Consider the following 21,324-nt stretch of genomic DNA (forward strand, 5'->3'; position numbering starts at 1 on the left):
TTGATCTTTGCTACGACTAGAGGTTAGTAGGCTCAGCTCAGTTTGACTCTTGGTGGCCTAAGATGACTCTAGTTTTTCCTCTGCAGAGTCTCACTTTCTTTCTTTGCTTTTTTTTTTTTAAATTAAATAAACCCTTTATTTGTTCAACTCCATCATCGTGTCTTCACTTCATGCTGTGGCCCTTGATCCGAGTCGTGTCTGGTTTAAAAGGCCTGAAGGAAACTCTTGAGCGGCAGAAGCTGACCAGGCCTGATTCCTTCTCATTAGTGTTCTTAATGTAATTAACAGAACAAACATTTATTTTTCAACCTCGTCAGCTGCTCTCATGTTTGAAGGATAGCTGTGTGTGTTTCTGGTTGCATGTAAATATATGTGCAGTCCTCCTTTATTTGCATTTGCTTTCATCTCTGAATATATTGAATGTAGTATGAACTGGATGCGTGTGTGTTGATGTGTGTGTTGATGCGTTTGAATGATGAATGCCTTTCCCTCTCTCTGACCTCGTCCATGTACATTTACACACATCTCTGCTGGGTGCGTCGGGGGGAAGTAGGCCACCTGATACCCTGCTGAATAATTGATGTCCAGTCGGGGGAAGAGAAAGAAAACCAGGCTGATGATGGAGGGATGACAGGCTGGCAGAAAGAGGGGAATAAAAGGATGCATTTAAAAGGACGCATGGAGCTTTTAGTGCCTGTAAAGACAGAGAGAGAGGAAACTGTGTCGTGTTAAAATTATTTTATAAAAAGGGAAGAAGACTGAGGCACATCATGAAGAAGAAGCATGAAGAGAAAAGTAGGCAGAGATAAAGGAGATGGAGGAAAGAAACAGATAAAGTAGGAAGGTAGCGCTGCCATGCTAACAATTAGCGTCGCTATTAGCATCTCCTCTAGAGTCTCTGTTGAGTTTTTTTCTTATAAACATCTAATGAGGACACAACGATGACGCCCAGGCTCTGACCACCAACCAACAACCAGACTAAACTCAATGGAGTAGTCCAGACTCAACGCTGGTGGATCCTCTGTTATGATGCTAGGTCACAGTGATTTTCTCTTTTAAAACTTCACTCAGCGTATAATATAACTGGGTCTGTCAGTTTTGTTGAACACGTTTCCATGAGAGCCTTTTAAAAGATTCTGGTCTTGGAGCTGAGAACCAAACTGAACTAGAAACTAATCTGAACTAGAATCAACTCTGGAGATAAATCAGATCTTAACATGTGAGAGTCTTTCCATCTTGTTCCAACATCTGGATCATGTCTCCAAGTCAACCAGCAGCTGTTGATGGTTCTGATCCAGCGGTAGGTAGAGATCCATTAGAGACAGCAGCTGCTACAATATTCTACTGACCACATGATGGCGCTGCTGATTTACAGACACACAAAATGAGATCAGATCTCAAGTGCTGGCTGGGGACGCATGTGGAGACACATTTAGATTAAGACCAGGTGGATGGACAGGGACTTAGGGTTAGGGTTGGGACGGATGTTAATTGAAGGTCTGACCAGGGCCTTAGAGATGTAAGTGTTCATCAAATCCAGGCTAGCTTCTCTCTCCATGTTTACATTGTTCATGCTAAGCTAAGCTAAGCTAAGCTCCTCAGGCTGACTTAGTTTTTCCATCTACAGAGTTTTGTGTCTATATCAGAGCCTCGGTGAAGCCCTTGGTTCCTTCATTTTATCACCTTCCTCGTTCTCTCCTTTTACAACCTCAGCCTCTAGTTTCTCTCTTTTAATTCCTCTCCACTGGCTTATATTGTTTTACATCCACCTACAAAAGCAGAGACGTCCTCTGAGTTCCGTGTCCTTGTGTCCTTGCCGTACTTCTCTCTCTCTCTCTCTCTCTCTGCTCACATTTGATTTTCATCTTCCTCCTTCATCTCTCTCGTGTACTTTACGTCAGCCGTCTCCACTTTGTTATTCCTCCTTCGTGTAACATCCACATCGTCTCCACTTACCTCTACCTTCCCCAGCCTTTTTGTTTTCACATTTTCTCCGCGTTCTCCTCCTCTTGTTCCGTTTACTTTTACCAAATTACAGTCGTCTCCATTCTCCCTCTCTGCGCTGCCTTCCTTTCCTTTTGACTGTGGCACAAAAAAACTCCATTTTCTTCTGTCATTTCTTTTTCCCTGATCATTTTTGCTTCGTTGTTCCTTTCAAAACTTTCCCAATTTCAGCCTTAATCTGTCTTACTTCTTACCTCCCCTTCTCCTGCATGTCCCCCCGTCTCTCTTATTCACACAAGGAGCTCCTCTGGTGTCACATTTTCGAGTCCTTCTTCCTTGTCAACCTCTCCCATCCATTTTCCCTTCTCCTCATCCTCCCTTCCTTTTCATTTACGTCGTCCTGTGAGACTGCCACTCAGCTCGGTGGAAACCAGAGTGCTCAAGCTGAGCGCATGAATGTTAACGAGGGTTTCCTCTTAACGGCATGTGGGACTCAGGGAAGATCAAATCCAGGTGAAGTTGAAGTCTTTGCTGACTAAGACAGACCAGAGCTGCTGTGGATTACAAGCTGAGACAAGACTGAAAATGATCCTGATAGACGGTTCAGAGATGCGCTGGATCTGGAGATGTTGTCTTTAGCATTGGAGAGCTTTCTAAGTTTGCACATGGAGCTAATTGAGGCAACGTTGACAAGATTGAGAGTTCAATCACCAGAATGAGCTCTGCTCTGAAAGCCTGCCCTTCAAATGCAATGACATCTACTTGTCTACTTTGCTCCTAGTGAATGCAGTACGTCATAATTTCATTTGTGAAGCATTTAAATGCACATGTGGTGGATGAGGTCAGCGATTAGGTGTGACTTTATTTTCTCGTATAAATACTGTTTTTTAGTGAAGAGATGGAGAACCTCAGGAAGTTTAAATTTAATTGTCATTTAATGAAAGCATCTCCAGCGTCCTTTAAATGCTGAGGCTGTTTTTCTAATTGTCTGAATGTACGTGTCTCCTCCATCGGCCTGTATTCCCGGTGGCTGCTGCTGCTGATAGCAGCAGGGAGGCTCTGTGCTGAGACCTCACGCGGGGCTCACATCGCTGCAGTATTCGCTTCTGTGCACCGGTAGCCTTTAAATCCCAGATTAATTTAAACATCACCAGCAACATACGGCCACAAACAGCGGGACTCCTTCGTATAGAGCATTAGAGAGGAGCCTTTCCTCTGCGTGAAGTCACTTGGCTCGGCCCTAAAACACAGACTCTGAGCAGATGGGTCTTTCTCTGCTGGTGAACCTTGTGTGACTCTGAGCCCTCGGTGACTTCTAGACATCACTTGTTGTTGTTGTTGTGCACAGCTACCTGCTAGCTGACAGGGAGGCGCTGAGCTCTGTGATCATTCCTGTTGGTGGTTTCTAATGTTGGTAATCTGTTGTGTCGGTGAAGGTTCTCAGTCATGCAGGTCGTAGATTAACCAAAAACAAACAAAGCTGAAACTGGACTTGTGGAGTTTCCTGAAAATGTTTCCTCCAAGTCTCCAGCTCTGAATGACCGGTGTTGGGGAGTTGGGGTTTAAATAGAAACATCTGTGGATGAATGGAGACTCATGGCCACGCCCCTTTGATGGACCGGTGTCTGATTGGTTGGGTTGTGTTACATCAACTGGAGTAGAACACCAACAGTTTGCTGTACACTGGTGTAGAGAACCGTGTGCTGTGACTGTACTGTGCTTATCGTTACTGATATTTACCTTGGAGGTCTGGACAGGGCTGGGGATGAGAGGATGTATACTTACCGTAAAGTTCCAGGTGACACCCTCTGATGGTGTATTAAGTAACATGAAGACATCTGAAACGTTTGGGTTTAGGCAGCAAGAGGAATCGATGAAGACTTGAGCGGTCTGATCTGCGATCTTGCGATCATCAGTGTTTCTGTGAAGGCTGCACTCACCCCGACCCTTTAGCATCACCATGAACAGCATCCAGCCGTGCACCTTGCACATCTGAATCCACGTTGCTCTTTTGTGCCGTGACTTTCTCTTCCTGTCGGAGCAGCCTGAATGAAGTCTGATTGCAGAAAATCTTTCAGCCATTTCAAACATCAATGAGGAACAGTTTTTGGCATCAGTCAAAGAGGAAGCACTTCCCGTTAGCAGCGCCGCCGTCCTCCGCCAGCGTTCAGACAATAATGCACCGAGAAATCCATCAGCGAAAAGAGGGAAATGATTTCTCCTCTAACAACCGACTCCACAGGGCAGAAAGCAGCGGCGCCGCGAAAATGTTGAATTTTAAGTGAGGGGCACGAGGGGACTTGAATAATCTCCCCATCACATTTAATCATCGTCAGTAATTGCTCTCTTAACCTACAAGTATAATCTACAGCTGAAACTCAACAGGTACGTCTTCACCGAGGGCCGCTGGGAGTCACTCTGAGGAATGGAGGAGATCACAAACTGAATTACAACTAGAGGAGGAAGGTGAGGGACGGCAGAGTCTCCAAAATCTCAACAATCGCAAAAGTGAAAACTCTGAGCTGCTACAGAGACTGATGCTGAAGAGTTTGTGGACATTTAATAGTTGATTAGTCCTTAAAACGAGACGAGTTGAACTCTGAGACAGCTCAGCTCTTACATTTAAGTTGGTAGAACTGGCTTTGATGCAGGTATAAATGACATCCTCTCAAGATTAGCAAAGATTTCCCTCCAAACAAACTGAGAACATCTGTGAAGGCGGCCATTTTGGAAATGGCTTCCAAAAGCTAGTGGCTGCAGAGCCTGGATGAATCCACCAGGGGGCAGATGACCATGATCAAACTGTGTACATATTTTAATTGATGATGAGGAGCAGAGAGTCTCAGAGACTCATTTGGGGTCAAATATGAAACCGTTGGCGTCAGAGCGTTAAGTATTCGGCCTCTTTGAGTCAGGATTTGTCACGTCCAGTCAAAAGCTGCCGTGACCTCCGGCGTTAAAATGAAACGCGTCCAAAGAGTCCAATTAAACACAACTGCCGTCTTTGAGTTTCTGAATATCAGACTGTTGCTTAAAACTGGACAAATAGCGGATCTTCGTCTTAAAGTCCGGATTAGAGTCGGGGGGGGGGAACACGAGCCAAATCTCTCGCCGCCGTATAATCGTCTGTTTCATTCCCAACGAGACGGCGAGGAGAAAGGACAGCTCGACAAAAAGAAACATTCTGCTCCAAAAATAAAAACAAAATGTATTTTAATTATTTTCACTTGTCAGGCTTCTTCCAAAAAAAAAAAAAAAAAAAAAAGGGAAATTCTTTCCCCTTGATTTGCAATCTCTCGCAATTTCATACTGCATTTTGTTCTAAGTATGATTGTCACATAATAAGACTGTTTGGGCAATTACAGCAGCTTTCATGAGGGAATTACTTTTGCACTTCATTAAAATGAAGCAGAGAATATAATTGCATCTTTTTTCCCGTCGTCTCCTTCTCCTCAATGCTCCCCTGCCTCCGTCGCTCCGCTTCTTTTTCTCTGAGAATCCGTCCCTCACATTCATTTCCTATGCAGATGCACACACACTCACAGCCGTAGAAATTTATTTGAAATTGCAAATCGCCAAGAAGAGTAAGCCTCTTGCATCTCCAGGGAGATGAGACTTGGATTCAAGGTTTTCACTTTGAAAAACAATACACTTATTATGGCGTTTGCCTGCGAGGGAAAGCGCTTCCTCCTCTCTCTTCTCTGATCCATCCATTTGGCAGAGATGATTTAAGGGCTTGTTTAACACAGTCAGAAGCATCTTTGCTTTTGCAGAGCACATGTTGTGTTTGTGCACAGGAGTGTGTGCGTGCGCGGCTTTCTGTTTGTCAGCCGAGTGTGCGAGTCGGTAAATGAGCATCCCTCTCGCTCTGCGTGTTCCTCTGCAAGTGTTTCTTTGCATCTTGCGATGTGTGTGCGTCTTTGAAGACGCGAGCCGAACGCTCTCTGAATGTGTAACCTTCCATCTTCTCTGCTGAGGGAAGCGGTTTCATTTGATTTGCATTACAGAGACCGGCTGCCGACTCAACGCCGCTCGTAAACATGCTTCAGGCCCGACCTGCGCAAACCCTCCACATCATACACAATCAATATTTAGTTTCATAATTTTTCCTGACCTTACAAGTTTATTTTTTTTTTTAGAGGGAGCAACGTTTGAGGGGAGGTTTGTCTGGATGTTGTTATCCATTTATTCTCATTATTTGCCTCCATGAGGGAATATTGTAGTGGTGTGTTCAGAACACAAAACCCAAACCTGGACATGAATCAATCTGATGAAATGCTCCTGAACAATATGGAGGTCAGTGTGAGGTAGGAGATGAACGACTGATGATTTTTTAAAGTCAACTTATATGCGGTGAAAATCAAGTCAGTGTCAACCAGTCGATGATATCACACATTAAAACACAGTAGAAACTAATGAACTCTATATATTCTTGACCTGAACACATATTGTAGCGCCTCACGCTGAAGAAGCTACGGAGGATTTTCTATAAGTTTATCAAAGCTTGAACACAAACTGTAAACTCTCTACCATAACTACCATCTCTATCATGGTGCATTCACTGACATCAAGGACAAAAAACACAATCTACAACTACAGCAACAATGTCACTGAACATGAGCTTATCAATACTGTGCTCTACAGATATGTATAGCCTGTATAAAAACATGCAGCACCTCAGCACCATCAGCAGCATTTAATAGTAGTCCACAGCGTGTTGTTAGATGGGATAGTGTAGCAGCTAAAGGTCTAATAACTTTGTCAAATAGTTGATGTGCAGCCTCCTTCTCTCTGTTACCACAGGACGTTTGGTCAAGTTGTTAACTGACTGCTGTCCAGAGGATTTGGACCGTTCCTCTGCTAGCGTTAGCATTAGCATGTCTTTGTTGCAGTAGTACTTTAGTTGTATTTCAGGACTGACATGTCACGGTAGTATGGGCTTCATCTTTAGTGAAGTATGAACTGATGACCCACTGGGCTCCTCACCTGTCTTCTAGGAGGCGGCCATGTTGTTATGGTCACGTGATCAGTGACTAGTCCACATGATGCTTAAAGAGTCATGGTACAGCAGTGAAGTTGACTAATCGGTACAGGTGATGTTTGCAGCTCAGGACAATCAAACACAACAGAGTCTGATCATTAACGTTCATTGCCGTCCCTCTGTGTCAAAATAATGTCCTTCCTGACTTTAACCCAAAAAAATGCTGGTGAGCTTTTATTCCTGTGAGTCAATGATAACAGATATTCAGTACTACCCTCCAACTCTGATGTAGTGTATAAACCTCGTCTCATTGTCTTTGGAGCTGACAGTTGGTCCCTAGTGGACGTCCCAAGCTCTGGTTGCCTTGGTAACCACCTTGTATAATTGCCTTGTGTATTTAAGCATGGAGCGAGTATTGGAGGAGAGGTCCCCCCCCCCCTGTCTAGACACTGGTGGTGGTGGAGGTGAAGGAGATGGAGGAGGAGGGTTGAATTTAAAGCACAGGGACGGTTAGTTCAACTCTGCCCACTTCACGTCTCCAAAGGTTTTTTTCCTCCAATCGTCGCTGGAACAGCGTTCATGGTCTCTGGTCGACACATCAATGATGGTCTCTTCCTGTGTGGAAGCTGACGGCAGCAATAGCAGAAGAAGAAGTAGTTTGTAGTCTGGCATCAAACACTGAGATCGTGTTTGTGTAGGAAAACCTGGTTGAATTAAAACTACACCCGGCTACCATTTGCAGTGAAATCCTGAGCTGTTTTTATGACGTTTCAGCTTTCATTTGGATTCTCTGGCCCCTCTCGTCAGCCCTGACCTCGTCTGGGAAACTTCCTGGAAGAGGTGATGAACAAACACGGCTGATATTTTCACAGGAGAATCAGTCTTCCAGTGATCTTCACCTTCCTCAGCCAGAGACTGCGTTGGGGAACTGTTCTCACTGAAAACTCCATTCACACTTGAAGGTTGTATCGGGATTGAGTCCAGATTAAATTTAACATGGTTTTACTTCTTTTGGCCCCAAAAACTATAAAATAATGACCAAATGGAATTCATTGTTTTATTGTCAGTTGGAGATGAAATCCAGTCCAGAGCAATGACAGTACTGACTGGAAAGTAGAAACTATTGCTACTGACTAAACTGTTCTGGTCACATTCTCCTTGGATCAACACAAATCTACTTGGTTTTAGTCTGAAACTCTAGTTTGGACAAATCTGGGCCTTCTTGGAGGAGACACACATTTACTGGTTCTATGAGCAGATACTTTAGATTCATTTAACTAATACATTCGTAATTATTTCTTGTCTTGAAGAACAGAAGGTCTATCTAACTTCTACACCAGATCACAGGAGCAACTAATTCTTCGTCTTCCAGAAACGAGTCCATGATTCTGCTCTTTCAGCCGACTGCATCTTTACGCTGACGTCACTCTGCAGCCTGTCGGCGTCTCTGAGGGCAGACACACCTTGCACGCCCAAGCACTCATCCTCCACACCCTCAGTGCTTTCCACAAATATTATTAACGCAAAGTGGATTTTAGATGGCATTTCCCCTGTGTGATTTACTCTGGGATAATAGATGGGACGTGGTGCTGTTATGAATGCCCTAGAATCGTCCATAGGTCCTTCAGAGCATGTCTCAGTGTTACACAGAGGTAATGATGCAGAATAAATGATTGCTTTAGAAACACAGCTGAATCATTTCTGATGATATGCAGCGTTTGTCAGCGGGGCGAGTGGTTAAAGAGGCCGCGCTGTAACTGAAGGTCACAGGTGTGTAAATGAAATGTTGCAGCTTATAGTGTGTGAAAACATAAATACTGAGAATATCTGTTCAAGCTGATCAGAGATGACCTGTTTCCATGGATACAGAATTAACTGATCTGATCAGATGTAGTTTGTTTAAAAGTATTTGCACCGTTCAGAAGTTTCTATATTTCTGCATAAAAAAGAGAGAGACCACAATCAAACACATAAAACAGAAATATTATAATTGTTTTTATTTATTAAAGATAATGAATCATGTGTTCATATCATTTCCTCCTTGTTTCCAGTATCTGCTGTAACCTCCTGGTAACTAAATGTTTCTGGTAACTGCTGATCAGTGGTCTACAGCAGCTTGGAGGAATTTTAGCTCATTCCTCAGAACAGAACCACTTCAGTTCTGAGATGTTGGTGGGTTTCCTCACATCAACTGCTTGCTTCAGGTCCTTTTATAAAGAAAGTTATCATCTCTAGCTTCAAGATGTCTTAAACTCTAAACACAATGATCTACTTCCACCACCAGATATTAAATGTGTTTTCATTGGTTGCAGTGACGTACTGACCCAACACCATGAAGACAAAACTACAATTTATATGATCACTGACATTGATGAACTGATCTGATTCACTGGTAGTATCTTCACTGGGAGTTTATCCATGAGTAAAATGAATGGAAACATCCTCTCAGTGAAAGTGTGTGTGAAGGTGTGTATGTGTTTGTTAGTATCAAGATCAGAGAACGACAGATTTCCTCTGTTCCAGTCCAGATTCACTCTGATCCTCTGGAGCTTCTTCTTCACTGAGAGATCAGTGGGAGGAGCTGATGGTGAATGTGTTGAGTATTTACCTTCATCGAACCATATTCCCCACAATCCAGAACGTATGCGTTCCTTCCTCTGGACAGACTCTGCTATCACACCCAATAACCACCATGTGTTATCTCCAACCTCAACATCCCAGCTGTGAGTCCCTGAGTTAAAGCCCTCAGATCCCAGGACAGAACAGTGAGAATCAAACCTCTCTGGATTATCAGGAAGATGTTGTCTATCTCCTCGTCTCACACTGGTCAGATCTTCAGACAGGATCAGTGTTGGATAAGCAGTGTTTGGATCCAGAATGACAGGAGTGTAGGAGACCATGTCCTTCATCTTGTTCCAGATGTTGAAGGTCAGGTTGCCCAGATGTTTGGCCTGGTCTATCAGAGCTCCTGAGGGCAGCTGTGGATCATCCAGCAGGGGGCAGCGCTGGACTCTTTCCACTGCAGCCTTGTAGTTGTTCAGGAATGAGACGTCTTCAGCTCTCAGCTCCTTCTCTGTGGCTCTGACTGTGTCTGAAAGAGCTGCTATCTCTCTGCTCAGAGTCTCCATCTTCTCCTTCATCATCTGACTCTTCTGCTCCTCCTCCTCCCTCAGTGCAGCCATCCTGGCCTCCTCTTTCTCTGCTAGAAACTGGTGAAGCTTCTTGAGCTGCTCCTTAATCTGCCTCTCTGTGTGTCTGGCCTGGACCTTGATGTGTTTTTCTGTTTCATCAAACTTCACTTTAACTTCTTCACAAACCTTTAACTTCTTCTTTAAGGGCTCCAGGGTTTCCTGAAGGTTCTTCTTGTGCTGTTGTGCAGCTTCATCAATGGGTCTGAATCTGTGGTTGGAGTGTTTTTTTTGAATCTCTGCAGATGACACACACTGGCTGCTGATGGTCCAGACAGAAGAGTCTGAGTTTCTCAGAGTGCAGACTGCAGAGAGACTCTGGAGATCTCTGATCTCTCTCCTGTAAGAAGGACTCACACAGGTTCCTCAACACCAAGTTTGAAGGTGGATCATCTCTTGAAGATCTTCTCATACAAACTGGACACTGGTGTGTTGGTTTATCTCTCCACCAGTTCTTCAGACAGACTTTACAGAAGCTGTGGCTACATGACAGAAGAACAGGATCTCTGAAGACGTCCTGACAGACCGGACAGCAGAGATCCTTCTCTGATCTGGAAGCCATTTAGTCTCTGAGTGAAGCTGAAACACAGCAGACACAAAGTCCAGTCAGTCATGGCTCTCCTCCATCTTCTACTAACTTCCCTGAAACTTCCTTTGACTTTGAGTCCTGTTTTTGGTCAAACTCACCTTCAGTGTGTGGAGAGTCAGCAGCTTGAAGCAGCAGTGTTGTAGTTTTCCACTTTTCTCTCCTGTAGCTGGACTCACTCAGAGGAAGGTGTTAGTTTGGTCTGAAGGTGAATCTGATCGTCTGTGTCTCTCTTTAGTCTCACACAATAATAAACTGTTTCCTGGTTTGTCTCAGGTAAATCAGGTGAGGGGGCGGAGCTTTAGCTGAACTCCTCTCCTAAATGTAGAACTTTGATCTGTTAGTCAGGGGAGTGTTTCAGTCCAAAGTATTTTATCTTAGAGGGAGCGTCAGAAGATAATTTTTAAGTTGTGGAATTAGTTGCTCTACTCTGTGCTATGTGTATATTGATAGAAATAGTGTTGTTTCAAAATATTTTGTGTCCTTCAAAATTTCTTCATAAAAATTAAGACATCAACAGATTTTCACACAAGTCAGACAAAGAGAACCCAATCAACACATGAAACAGAAATATTATACTTGTGTTTGAAGAAAATGAATCATGTGTTCATAGCATGTCCTCCTTGTCTCCAGTATCTGCTGTGACCTCCTTGTCACTAAATGTTTCTGGTAACTGCTGATCAGTGGTCTACAGCAGCTTGGAGGAATTTTAGCCCATTCCTCAGAACAGAACCACTTCAGTTCTGAGATGTTGGTGGGTTTCCTCACATCAACTGCTTGCTTCAGGTCCTTTTATAAAGAAAGTTATCATCTCTAGCTTCAACACGTCTTAAACTCTAAACACAATGATCTACTTCCACCACCAGATATTAAATGTGTTTTCATTGGTTGCAGTGACGTACTGACCCAACACCATGACGACAAAACTACAATTTATATGATCACTGACATTGATTAGTTGTTACAGCCCAATACACAGTATAATTGTTGTACATTATTGTACACATAAGCACACTGACATTTACTAACAGCGTTAACAACAGCGTGAGAAAATGAACAATGTCGGTGATGTAAATTGTTAGGGTAAGATGCAGAAAGAGAGTGGCACCTACAATGATAAAACCATTTCCAACGTCCAAGAGTTTTGTGGTTTACTCATTGGATCCTATTAGAACAATTATTATTCAATGCAGTACTCGGTCTGATCTTAACAGAAATAACAATTTTGTCCTTCATGCAGATGTTGCTGCGGAAGGATGTCATCACATTTTAAAATTTTGGTTGTCAATGGCTGTATCATTGTTAGAATGTGTCCTAACATTTGCGTTGGATAAGGACATCTATGACTAGCAAAATACTACCGAGGAGTTGGTACAGGTGTATTTGCAAAGTTAGACAGTGGGTCTGGGTCCAATCAGAATTTAGGCTTTTCTCAGCTAATAGTGGCAGGTGTGACTATTAGTGAGTTGAAAACTATGGAGGTGCTGCTGTTGCTAACAAATCAACAAGTTTGCCTACTTAACTGCAAAGAAAGTAAAGTACTTAGTACCTACTGGCAGTACAGGGATGGACTGTTATCACTGTGAAGAAGGAACTCTGAATCTGAGGTGCCTTAAGTTTTTCCGAACTCGTGGCTCAGGACTGTAATGCTCGGTGTAGCCAGAGGCAAAGAGGTATTCAGAGGCGTTGTCACTGTGAATGCCTATCTCTGGGAAGTTGGCGGACGTGGCGGCTACGCTCAGTGTCCCTGTGTGGCCCTTTATCACCCCCCTTTGGTCTGTTGTGAGGGTGATGTTTTAAGGTGGTAGATTGGGATGATGCCTTGGTGGTTGAGCTGGAGGGCTCAACAGTCTTCCCTCTTGAAACTCGCTTGTGAGTCTTCCCTCTTGCTTTGAAAGTGACAACAGTTTCCCAAGCCACCTGTGTCATCTTCCTGATGTCCTGCATCGAGGGGTCACTTTGGCGTGTCATGAGTACAACGTGAGTGCGTACACATGGGTGAAGGTTCTGCAAGAATAAAGACTTGAAGGTGGAGTTTTCTTCTAAGCCTGGTGCATTCTTGCCCTGAAAGTACATGTCTCAAATGTTTGTAATAATCTCTAGGATGCTCATGACAGGTCTGTTTAATTTGGAGGGCTGCAACCATTGAGCCGGTCTCATCAGAAGTAGAAGAGAATTCTTCTAGCAGTGCTTGACGGAGCTCTGTGTAGTCATCTCTGACTGTGGGAGGTTGTGACTGGATAAACTTATGGACAGCTTTAGAGCTTGTTTTCCATACAAGTTTAACCTTCTCCCTTTGGGTTGCATGGGGCAAATCAAGTAGGGCGTGGTCTAAATCCCTAACGTAATTGTCAACGTTATGATCACAGCTGTCTGGATCAAAATGTTCAATGTCCTTGGCAAGGAACTCAAGCACTTTAAAGCGGGGACACTGTGGTGTCCGGGCAGGTGCATCACGTGCAACAGTTATCTCTGGTGGAAAGGCGGGGGCTGAGCAAACCTGTGGTGTTGTAGTCCCCCCTTCGGAGAGATGGGCATGGATGGAAGTGTCATGCATCATAGACTGAAAAGAAGATTGGGCAGAATATCTTCTGGAGGATAAACTACATATCTCTTCACGGTCTATGTCAGAGAGATGGGACGTCAGGTAATTGTTACCTCGGTCTCTCAGAGCAGGTTGAGGACCTGACTCCATTCCCAGGAACTTAGGGTCAGCTGGAAATTGTTCCCATTTTCTAACTGTAGGGGACGTTAACCTTTCACTACAGGAGGAGTGTGAATCGGAGTAACCAGAATCACATTGGCTTAATGAGGGTGGTGGGGAAAGACAGCCTGATTTAAGCCTTAACAATACCTCTTTGTGTGCACAAAGATGGGACTCTGCTGAGTGCAGGTCTGCTAAGTAGCGCATAGCTTTCTTATTGGCCATTTGTACCTCATGGAGGAGACAAGCAGTTTGCGCTTTAAGGGACTCTACCTCCTTTTCTAAGGCTGCTTTGCTCTGAAAGGCTTGGCTGGATTGCCTGTGAAAGTTCAGAAGCAAACATCTTAACAATGGGCCCTTGGATGCAGTCTGTGCATTAAACCTGTCCTTCAGCAGAGAATCTATCTCATCCCTGCACTCACTGAAATTCAACTTGCTAATGAATTCAGGGTAGCCTGGGATTAGGCTCTGTGCAAGGGAAGACATGAATTCCTCTACACAGGGGTTCTCCATTGTTACGTGGGATAGAGGTAAGGTGTCAAAAACAACAACAACAAAGCAATGGGGTTAGCAATGCTATACTAAGTAGCTATCTAGCTTCTAAGGCTAAAAAGGTAGCTATGGCACCATCTAGTGGCTCTAGCGGGCACAACAAATTTGGTAACACAGTAAATGCAAATTTACTCACCAAAACTCAACATACAATAACTGAAATGCAGGGCAGTAACAGTTAGAGACGTGATTCTTAAAGTTAACTTAGACTGGAATGCATGGCAGTAACAGCTAAATATATAACTTTATGTTTCACAGGGCTGGTAGCACACTGTGGCTCTATCTCAGACTCCTTATCTTACTTAGGCTGAAATGCATGGCAGTAACAGCCGGCACAAGTTCTTTCACACAGGGCCGGTGGCACGCTGTGGTTTAATTCAACAGGGGAGCACTTAAATTACCAGGAAACAGCTTGACTGGATTGCATGAATACTTGGTATTCGAATGCAGAAATTCTTACTACGAAAAGTAGGTTCAACTTGTATTAGCTAGCAGCAAAAGCAACTCTTAATGTACCACTATGGGACTGAAAACGGTAGTTATTAATAACGAATTATTAATAATTTATCAATTTATGAATTTCATAAATTATCACCACACTGCACCTGTTTGTTAGTACAACTGGACATCTACTCCTGTGGTAGACAAGTGCGATTGAACGTTAAGACTTCTGGCAAGTCTAAAAGTTGTTCAAAAATTTTTTTTGCCTTGGCCAGAATTATGCTGAAATTAATATTGCACAATTATGAATAATTGCCAACAGTACTTTGCCTCACATGGGGCACCATTTATGTTGGGCCTGGGTACTAAGGCACTCAATATTGGGGTTTGGCTATCATGAATAATTCATAATTATCAAAAATAATTATTTATTATTAAATAATTGGATCTGAATTACTAGATCACCTCGGGGCACCACCCTTCTAGGAAGGGAAAAGATAGCCAATCAATCAAGTCAGTCTCATAAATTATACTAAATTGTCAATTTGGATTTCGGATTAATAATTAACTTAATAACTATAACCAAAATTACCACGTTAACAACTAGTTAAAGTTGAAGGAATTTGGAGTTCTTGACAGTGTAGAGGTTGGCAGTATTCACTCTTGTGCAATATTAAACAGACAGGTATGTTTAAAAGACATTTATTAACAAGAATAAAAGTAAACATACAATCTAACTACAGTGTACTCTGTACGTGTGTGTGTGTGTGTGTGTGTGTGTGTGTGTCAAGATGGCCGCCGGTTGTGGGCGTGCCAAGATGGCCGCTGGTTGTGGGTGTGCCAAGATGGCCGCCGGTTGTGGGCGTGCCAAGATGGCCGCTGGGGCCTTGAGGTCTTGAACACAAAGGAAACAATGGCTGCTGAGTAGGGACACTCAGACCATGTGCTGGCTAGTAGATACGTGGAATGTGATAAGAGTCTATGTGTTGCTTAATCTAAACTAACATCAAGTCACTATACTAAACAACTCAATAAAACAAATATCACATTAAATCAAAGTTTAAGTTCTATGCTTAGCTTATCTTAGCTTAACTAGGCCCAGGTCATACTACCAGATTTGGTGGAAAGTCAGTTTCTGGTGTGTTGCTCCTGTGGCTGGCGGTTCCTGGTGGAAAGCCAAACTGGGAAAAGTTGAAGTCCTTGCTGGGTGTTCCTAATGGCAGACGTTGGAGGGAAACCGGCCGCTCCTTGAGTCCTTTGAAGTGGCTTGTTAGCAGCTCGGTGCTAACTAGCCGTTGCTCCTGTTGGTTGGGGTTTTAGCCTACAAACCTTCTGTTTGTTGGCTAAAAGAGGTGGTGCAGATTCCTCAGCAGGATCTCGCTTCGCTGCTGTAAGGAGAACAGGCCTGGAAGTAGTTGCTCTTTGTTAGCAGACTACCTGGCACCCAGCTGCAGCCGAGCAGCTGGGGGTCTCCACGTGGAGGTGTGGAGTTGTAGTGGGGAAGAGAGTCGGAGGGTAAGAGAGAGAACAAAGGCCAAACAGCGCATGTTATATGACCTGATGACCTCAGAGGTCACATGCCACTGTCAGCCAGTGAACTGCTTGGTCAGTTTTCACAACTGGAGGATTGTGGGACTTAGAGTTCTGGTGCTTCCCTTTGTTTCCAAGACATGTGGTAAACTTGGTTATGCATGGTGAGCTTCCATAGCTCACCACCAGGTTCAGGTCCCAACATAATGTTTATCTCCAACTGATCTGATTCACTGGTAATATCTTCACTGGGAGTTTATCCCTGGTTCCAATGAATAGAAACATCCTCTGAGTGAAAGTGTGTCTGAAGGTGTGTATGTGTATATTAGTTTCAAGATCAGAGAACAACAGATTTCCTCTGTTCCAGTCCAGATTCACTCTGATCCTCTGGAGCTTCTTCTTTACTGGGAGATCAGTTGGAGGAGCCGATAGTGAATATGTCGAGTATTTGCCTTTATAGAACATTATTGTCCACAATCCAGATCGTATGCGTCCCTTCCTCTGGACAGACTCTGCCAACACACCCAGTCTCCACCATGTGTTATCTCCAACCTCAACATCCCAGCTGTGAGTCCCTGAGTTAAAGCCCTCAGAGCCCAGGACAGAACAGCTATAATCAAACCTCTCTGGATTATCAGGAAGATGTTGGTCACCTCCTCGTCTCACACTGGTCAGATCTTCAGACAGGATCAGTCCTGGATAAGCAGTGTTTGGATCCAGAATGACAGGGGTGTAGGAGGCCATGTCCTTCATGTTGTTCCAGATGTTGAAGGTCAGGTTGCCCAGATGTTTGGCCTGGTCTATCAGAGCTCCTGAGGACAGCTGTGGATCATCCAGCAGGGGGCAGCGCTGGACTCTTTCCACTGCAGCCTTGTAGTTGTTCAGGAATGAGACGTCTTCAGCTCTCAGCTCCTCCTCTGTGGCTCTGACTGTGTCTGAAAGAGCTGCTATCTCTCTGCTCAGAGTCTCCATCTTCTCCTTCATCACCTGACTCTTCTGCTCCTCTTCCTCCCTCAGTGCAGCCATCCTGGACTCCTCTTCCTCTGCTAGAAACTGGTGGAGCTTCTTGAACTGCTCCTTTATCTGCCTCTCTGTGTGTCGGGCCTGGACCTTGATGTGTGTTTCTGTTTCATCAAACTTCACTTTAACTTCTTCACAAACCTTTAACTTCTCCTTTAAGATCTCCAGAGTTTCCTGAAAGTACTTCTTGAGTTCTGTTGCAACTTCATCGATGGGTCTGAATCTGTGGTTGAAGTGTTTTTTTGAATCTCTGCAGACGAGACACACTGGCTGCTGATGGTCCAGACAGAAGAGTTTGAATTTCTCAGAGTGCAGACTGCAGAGAGACTCTGGAGATCTCTGATCTCTCTCCTGTAAGAAGGACTCACACAGGTTCCTCAACACCAAGTTTAAAGGTGGATCATCTCTAGAAGATCTTCTCTTACAAAGTGGACACTGGCGTGTTGGTTTCGCCCTCCACCAGTTCTTCAGACAGACTTTACAGAAGCTGTGGCTACATGACAGAACAACAGGATCTCTGAAGACCTCCTGACAGACCGGACAGCAGAGATCCTCCTCTGATCTGGAAGCCATTTAGTCTCTGAGTGAAGCTGAAACACAGCAGACACAAAGTACAGTCAGTCATGGCTCTCCTCCATCTTCTACTAACTTCCCTGAAACTTCCTTTGACTTTGAGTCCTGTTTTTGGTCAAACTCACCTTCAGTGTGTGGAGAGTCAGCAGCTTGAAGCAGCAGTGTTGTAGTTTTCCACTTTTCTCTCCTGTAGCTGGACTCACTCAGAGGAAGGTGTTAGTTTAGTCTGAAGGTGAATCTGATCGTCTGTGTCTCTCTTTAGTCTCACACAATAATAAACTGTTTCCTGGTTTGTCTCAGGTAAATCAGGTGAGGGGGCGGAGCTTTACCAGAACTCCTCTGATAAATGTAGTTGGACCTGTTAGTCAGGGAAGTGGTTCAGTCCAAACTATTTAATCTTAGCGGGAGCGTCAGTTAAAGGCATTTAAGTTGTGGAGTGAGTTGCTCCACTCTGTTTATGTGTATATTGCTATAAATATTGTTGTTTAAAAGATTTTGTGTTCTTTAAAATATCTTCATGAAAAATTAAAACATCAACAGATTTTCACACAAGTCAGACAAAGAGAACCCAATCAACACATGAAACAAAAATATTATACTTGTGTATTTGTTTTGTAAAGATAATTAATCATGTGTTCACATCATTTCCTCCTTGTTTCCAGTATCTGCTGTGACCTCCTTGTCACTAAATGTTTCTGGTAACAGCTGATCAGTGGTCTACAGCAGCTTGGAGGAATTTTAGCCCATTCCTCAGAACAGAACCACTTCAGTTCTGAGATGTTGGTGGGTTTCCTCACATCAACTGCTTGCTTCAGGTCCTTTTATAAAGAAAGTTATCATCTCTAGCTTCAACATGTCTTAAACTCTAAACACAATGATCTACTTCCACCACCAGATATTAAATGTGTTTTCATTGGTTGCAGTGACGTACTGACCCAACACCATGACGACAAAACTACAATTTATATAATCACTGACATTGATTAGTTGTTACAGCCCAATACACATTTATAATCATCCTGTTTATCTCTAACTGATCTGATTCACTGGTAGTATCTTCACTTTATCCCCAGTGTTAATGTATGGAAACATCCTCTCAGTGAAAGTGTGTGTGATGGTGTGTATGTGTTTGTTAGTATCAAGATCAGAGAATGACAGATTTCCTCTGTTCCAGTCCAGATTCACTCTGATCCTCTGAAACTTCTTCTTTACTGAGAGAACGGTGGAAGATGCTGGTGACAATACTGAGTATGTACCTCCATAGAACATTATCCCCCACAATCCAGACTGTATGCGTCCCTTCCTCTGGACAGACTCTGCTGACACACCCAGTCTCCACCATGTGTTATCTCCAGCCTCAACATCCCAGCTGTGAGTCCCTGAGTTAAAGCCCTCAGAGCCCAGGACAGACCAGTAAGAATCAATCCTCTCTGGATTATCAGGAAGATGTTGTTCATCTCCTCCTCTCACACTGGTCAGATCTTCAGACAGGATCAGTCTTGGATGAGCAGTGTTTGGATCCAGAATGACAGGAGTGTAGGAGACCATGTCCTTCATGTTGTTCCAGATCTTGAAGGTCAGGTTGCCCAGATGTTTGGCCTGGTCTATCAGAGCTCCTGAGGGCAGCTGTGGATCATCCAGCAGGGGGCAGCGCTGGACTCTTTCCACTGCAGCCTTGTAGTTGTTCAGGAATGAGACGTCTTCAGCTCTCAGCTCCTCCTCTGTGGTTCTGACTGTGTCTGAAAGAGCTGCTATCTCTCTGCTCAGAGTCTCCATCTTCTCCTTCATCATCTGACTCTTCTGCTCCTCCTCCTCCCTCAGTGCAGCCATCCTGGCCTCCTCTTCCTCTGCTAGAAACTGGTGAAGCTTCTTGAACTGCTCCTTAATCTGCCTCTCTGTGTGTCGGGCCTGGACCTTGATGTGTTTTTCTGTTTCATCAAACTTCACTTTAACTTCTTCACAAACCTTTAACTTCACCTTTAAGGGCTCCAGAGTTTCCTGAAGGTTCTTCTTGAGTTCTGTTGCAGCTTCATCGATGGGACTGAATCTGTGGTTGGAGTGTTTTTTTGAATCTCTGCAGACGAGACACACTGGCTGCTGATGGTCCAGACAGAAGAGTCTGAGTTTCTCAGAGTGCAGACTGCAGAGAGACTCTGGAGATCTCTGATCTCTCTCCTGTAAGAAGGACTCACACAGGTTCCTCAACACCAAGTTTGAAGGTAGATCAGTCTTTGAAGATCTTCTCATACAAACTGGACACTGGTGTGTTGGTTTGTCTCTCCACCAGTTCTTCAGACAGACTTTACAGAAGCTGTGGCTACATGACAGAAGAACAGGATCTCTGAAGACCTCCTGACAGACCTGACAGCAGAGATCCTCCTCTGATCTGGAAGCCATTTAGTCTCTGAGTGAAGCTGAAACACAGCAGACACAAAGTCCAGTCAGTCATGGCTCTCCTCCATCTTCTACTAACTTCCCTGAAACTTCCTTTGACTTTGAGTCCTGTTTTTGGTCAAACTCACCTTCAGTGTGTGGAGAGTCAGCAGCTTGAAGCAGCAGTGTTGTAGTTTTCCACTTTTCTCTCCTGTAGCTGGACTCACTCAGAGGAAGGTGTTAGTTTGTTCTGAAGGTGAATCTGATCGTCTGTGTCTCTCTTTAGTCTCACACAAAAATAAACTGTTTCCTGGTTTGTCCCAGATAAATCAGGTGAGGGGGCGGAGCTTTACCAGAGCTCCTCTGATAAAGGTAGCTTGACCTGTTGGCCAGGGGAGTGTTTCAGTCCAAAGTATTTAATCTTAGAGGAAGCATCAGTTGAAGGTATTTTAGTTGTGGAGTGAGTTGCTCCAGTCTGTTTATGTGTATATTGATAGAAATAGTGTTGTTTAAAAGATGTGTCCTTCAAAATTTCTTCATAAAAATTAAAACGTCAACAGATTTTCACACAAGTCAGACAAAGAGAACCCAATCAACACATGAAACAGAAATATTATACTTGTGTATTTTGTTAAGTAAAGATAATGAATCATGTGTTCACATCATGTCCTCCTTGTTTCCAGTATCTGCTGTGACCTCCTTGTCACTAAATGTTTCTGGTAACTGCTGATCAGTGGTCTACAGCAGCTTGGAGGAATTTTAGCCCATTCCTCAGAACAGAACCACTTCAGTTCTGAGATGTGGTGGCTGACGTCAGTATCAGTCAAATAAGCTCCGCCTCCTCTGTGTTAGTGGGTGGAACTTGGGCCAAACTAAGACACTAAAGTACACGCTTCGTTGAAGTTATTTGATGCTATAAGAACAGGATGTGACATCATGGAGATTCACAGTTGCCACTGACAACTGCTCCATGAAGCGATAGAAATATCAAAATAACTGCTTGTCTGTTTGAAAGCTACTAAACGAGTAGATGTAAGATTGTCAGTTCATTAATGTAAATAACTAGCTAGCTAAAACATCACTCCACCGTTATCTCTGTGGGGAAAAAAGACGACAATCTGTAGTTCATTGCTCCAAAAGCAGCTCTGCAGTGAGCTCTAATCAGAGACGTTCTCTTCACGTTCTCTTTCATTCTAAGGCCTTTCAGCGCCGCTCTGAAGTTGTTTCTTTGGTGGCAGCTTGTCAGCGACTCATACGTCTGTCCTCCGTCAGGCCGAGGTTACCATGGCAGCCCCTCTTTTGTCCAGTGTTACAGCAGATTTACTGCGTTTCAAACATTTCAAAGACAAGTTTACTCGGATCAAAACCCGTTGTCTCTGAGAACGGGTCAACTCAACACTCGATGAGTGAATGAACACGATGGAACACTTTC

General features: G+C 43.9%; 1 protein-coding gene and 1 pseudogene across 2 annotated transcripts; both read right to left on the minus strand.

The window, feature by feature from the left end:
• Window positions 1-8,965: 8,965 nt before the first annotated feature.
• Window positions 8,966-18,478, minus strand: LOC311486863 (annotated as a pseudogene). The gene is made up of 3 exons (XR_014699921.1): window positions 17,645-18,478; window positions 16,146-17,536; window positions 8,966-10,675 (listed from the first exon to the last, which is right to left on the minus strand). The product of XR_014699921.1 is annotated as an uncharacterized misc_RNA (transcript).
• Window positions 18,479-18,504: 26 nt separating this feature from the next.
• On the minus strand, window positions 18,505-19,931 carry LOC311487433 (nuclear factor 7, ovary-like). The gene has a single exon (XM_084543700.1). It carries the CDS (start codon window positions 19,914-19,916, stop codon window positions 18,549-18,551), a length of 1,368 nt encoding a protein of 455 aa, XP_084399826.1. The 5' UTR covers window positions 19,917-19,931; the 3' UTR covers window positions 18,505-18,548.
• Window positions 19,932-21,324: the final 1,393 nt, after the last annotated feature.

The sequence above is a fragment of the Chelon labrosus genome, assembly GCF_963514085.1.
Source record: "Chelon labrosus genome assembly, chromosome: 4".
Taxonomy (NCBI): domain Eukaryota; kingdom Metazoa; phylum Chordata; class Actinopteri; order Mugiliformes; family Mugilidae; genus Chelon; species Chelon labrosus.

Bases quoted from the DNA above. Each gene is read 5' to 3' on its own strand.
- LOC311487433 (XM_084543700.1), bottom strand. From the start codon at position 19,916: ATGGCTTCCAGATCAGAGGAGGATCTCTGCTGTCAGGTCTGTCAGGAG.